General features: G+C 59.2%; 1 protein-coding gene across 1 annotated transcript; it reads left to right on the top strand.

Moving 5' to 3' along the window:
* Window positions 1–204: 204 nt before the first annotated feature.
* On the top strand, window positions 205–932 carry MRPL41 (mitochondrial ribosomal protein L41). Its single transcript, XM_025374628.1, has 2 exons — window positions 205–331; window positions 427–932. The coding sequence occupies exon 2, from the start codon at window positions 435–437 to the stop codon at window positions 846–848; it is 414 nt and encodes a 137-aa protein (XP_025230413.1). The 5' UTR covers window positions 205–331; window positions 427–434; the 3' UTR covers window positions 849–932.
* Window positions 933–2346: the final 1414 nt, after the last annotated feature.

Below are 2346 nucleotides of genomic sequence, written 5' to 3'. Positions count from 1 at the left end.
GGCTCCCGGGACACCGCCGGCCACCAGGCGGACGAACACAGGCAGTGGCGGGCAGTGAGGCCGCCAGACTACCTTGCTGAGGGCGGCCACTCATCCGCGCGCCCCGCCCCGCCCCGCGCGCCCCGCCCCGCCCCGCGCGCCCCTCCCATTGGCAGAGTCCCCGCGGCCACGCCCCCTCCCAGACTGAGGCCGTTATTGGACGCAGCGGCCGCGGCCAATCGGAGCCGCTCTTGCTGCGACGCGGCGGTCGGAAGCCGAGCGAGGTCGAGGTCGGGTCGGCGCCGGAGCTGCTGAGGGGCAACTTGGAGCTGGTGCTGGGTCTCCGGTCCAGGTGAGTCTGTCGGATTGGAGCGGGCGCCGCGCGCGGCCGGGGGCGGGGCTGGCCGGGTTCCCGGGGCCGCGACTACCCGCCGTCTCCTCCCGCAGGGCGCGGCATGGGCGTCCTGGCCGCAGCGGCGCGCTGCCTGGTCCGGGGCGCGGACCGGATGAGCCAGTGGACGAGCAAGCGGGGCCCGCGCAGCTTCAGGGGCCGCAAAGGCCGGGGCGCCAAGGGCATCGGCTTCCTCACCTCGGGCCGGAGATTCGTGCAGATCAAGGAGATGGTCCCGGAGTTCGTCGTCCCGGACCTGACCGGCTTCAAGCTCAAGCCCTACGTGAACTACCGCGCCCCTGAGGGCGAGGAGACGCCCCTGACGGCCGCGCAGCTGTTCAGCGAAGCTGTGGCGCCTCTCATCGTACAGGACTTCAAAGACGGTACCTTCGACCCCGACAACCTGGAAAAGTACGGCTTCGAGCCCACACAGGAGGGCAAGCTCTTCCAGCTGTACCCCAGGAACTTCCTGCGCTAGCGGGGCGGGGGGCTGCGAGGTGGAGGCATCCCCGGGGAGGGCGGCCTGCCCTCATCTCGTTTCTATTAAAGGCCTTTGCCAGCTCGACGGTGTTTGTTTTTTGGCCTCAGGTCATGGCAAAGTGTGCAACATGACAGATTTCAGTGCAGGGACCTAAGCAGAGTTCTCATGCAGACTCCGCACTGTGACCCTCTTTGGAGAAAGAATTTACAAGGCAGATTGTGCCGGATGACAACACTGGTCAGTTCATCCCCCAAATTACCCAGGGAACAAAGATGAGGGTCTCACTCTGCTGCCCAGGCTGAGCACTCGTGGGCTCAAATGATCCGCCCGCCTCAGCCTCCCAAAATGCTGGGATTACAGGTGTGAGCCACTGCGCCCACCTCAGGAAAATTTCTTGTTGCAATCTGACATATATTAGCATGTTGTGTTGTATCATCAGAAAAGAAGAAAGGGATAAGGCCAGGCGCGGTGGCTCACGCCTGTAATCCCAGCACGTTGGGAGGCCGAGGCGGGAGGATCACAAGGTCAGGTGTTCAAGACCAGCCTGGCCAGCATGATGAAACCCCGTCTCTATTAAAAATACAAAAATTAGCCAGGCCTGGTGGCATGCACCTGTAGTCCCAGCTACTCAGAAGGCTGAGGCAGGAGAATCGCTTGAACCCAGGAGGCGGAAGTTGCAGTGAGTCAAGATCGTGCCACTGCACTCCAGCCTGGGCAACAGAGCGAGACTCCGTCTCAAAAAAAAAAAAGTAAGGGATAAAACTGCATGTTTTTTGCTTGTGGTCACCTATATGGCATTAGTAAATGCTGAGGATTTGACAGATTGTGGCCTGTACTTCAACCACAGTTCCTCCCAGAGAGACAAGAGCCCTCATGGCAGGAGTTGGATGTAACACACCCAGTTTGTTCACACACCTAAAGTCACCATCTGTCCAGTATTTGGGAGCTAACCCCTGTGGATGCTGCAGTGATGACTGTTCCCTACAGACTTCACATATTTCAAGTTGGTGACCCCCAAGGCAACTCGGAACACACACTCCCTTTTATTTATCTGCACAGGGATCCAATACAGGTTGAGCATCATTATCCAAAATGCTTGGGGCTGGGCACCGTGGCTCACACCTGCAATCCCAGCACTTTGGGAGGCTGAGGCAGGTGGGTCATCTGAGGTCAGGAGCCTGGCCAACATGGTGAAACCCCGTCTCTAATAAAAATACAAAAATTAGCCAGGCATGTTGGCACAGGCCTGTAATCCCAGCTACTCCGGAGGCTGAGGCAGGACAACCACTTGAACCTGGGAGGTGGAGGGCAGTGAGCCGAGATGGAACCACTGAGATTGAGCCACTGCACTCCAGCCTGGGTGACAGAGCAGGACTCTCAAAAAAAAAAAAAAAAAAGGCATGGCTAATCCCAGCACTTTGGGCGGCAGAGGTGGGCAGATCACCTGAGGTCTGGAGTTTGAGACCAGCCTGACCAACACGGAGAAACCTTGTCT

Source organism: Theropithecus gelada, unplaced genomic scaffold (assembly GCF_003255815.1).
Source record: "Theropithecus gelada isolate Dixy unplaced genomic scaffold, Tgel_1.0 HiC_scaffold_769, whole genome shotgun sequence".
NCBI classification, from domain to species: Eukaryota; Metazoa; Chordata; class Mammalia; order Primates; family Cercopithecidae; genus Theropithecus; species Theropithecus gelada.
This window is presented reverse-complemented; position numbering and strand designations above follow the sequence as displayed.

Excerpts from the sequence above, each read along its gene's own strand:
- MRPL41 (XM_025374628.1), top strand. The coding sequence starts at position 435 with ATGGGCGTCCTGGCCGCAGCGGCGCGCTGCCTGGTCCGGGGCGCGGAC.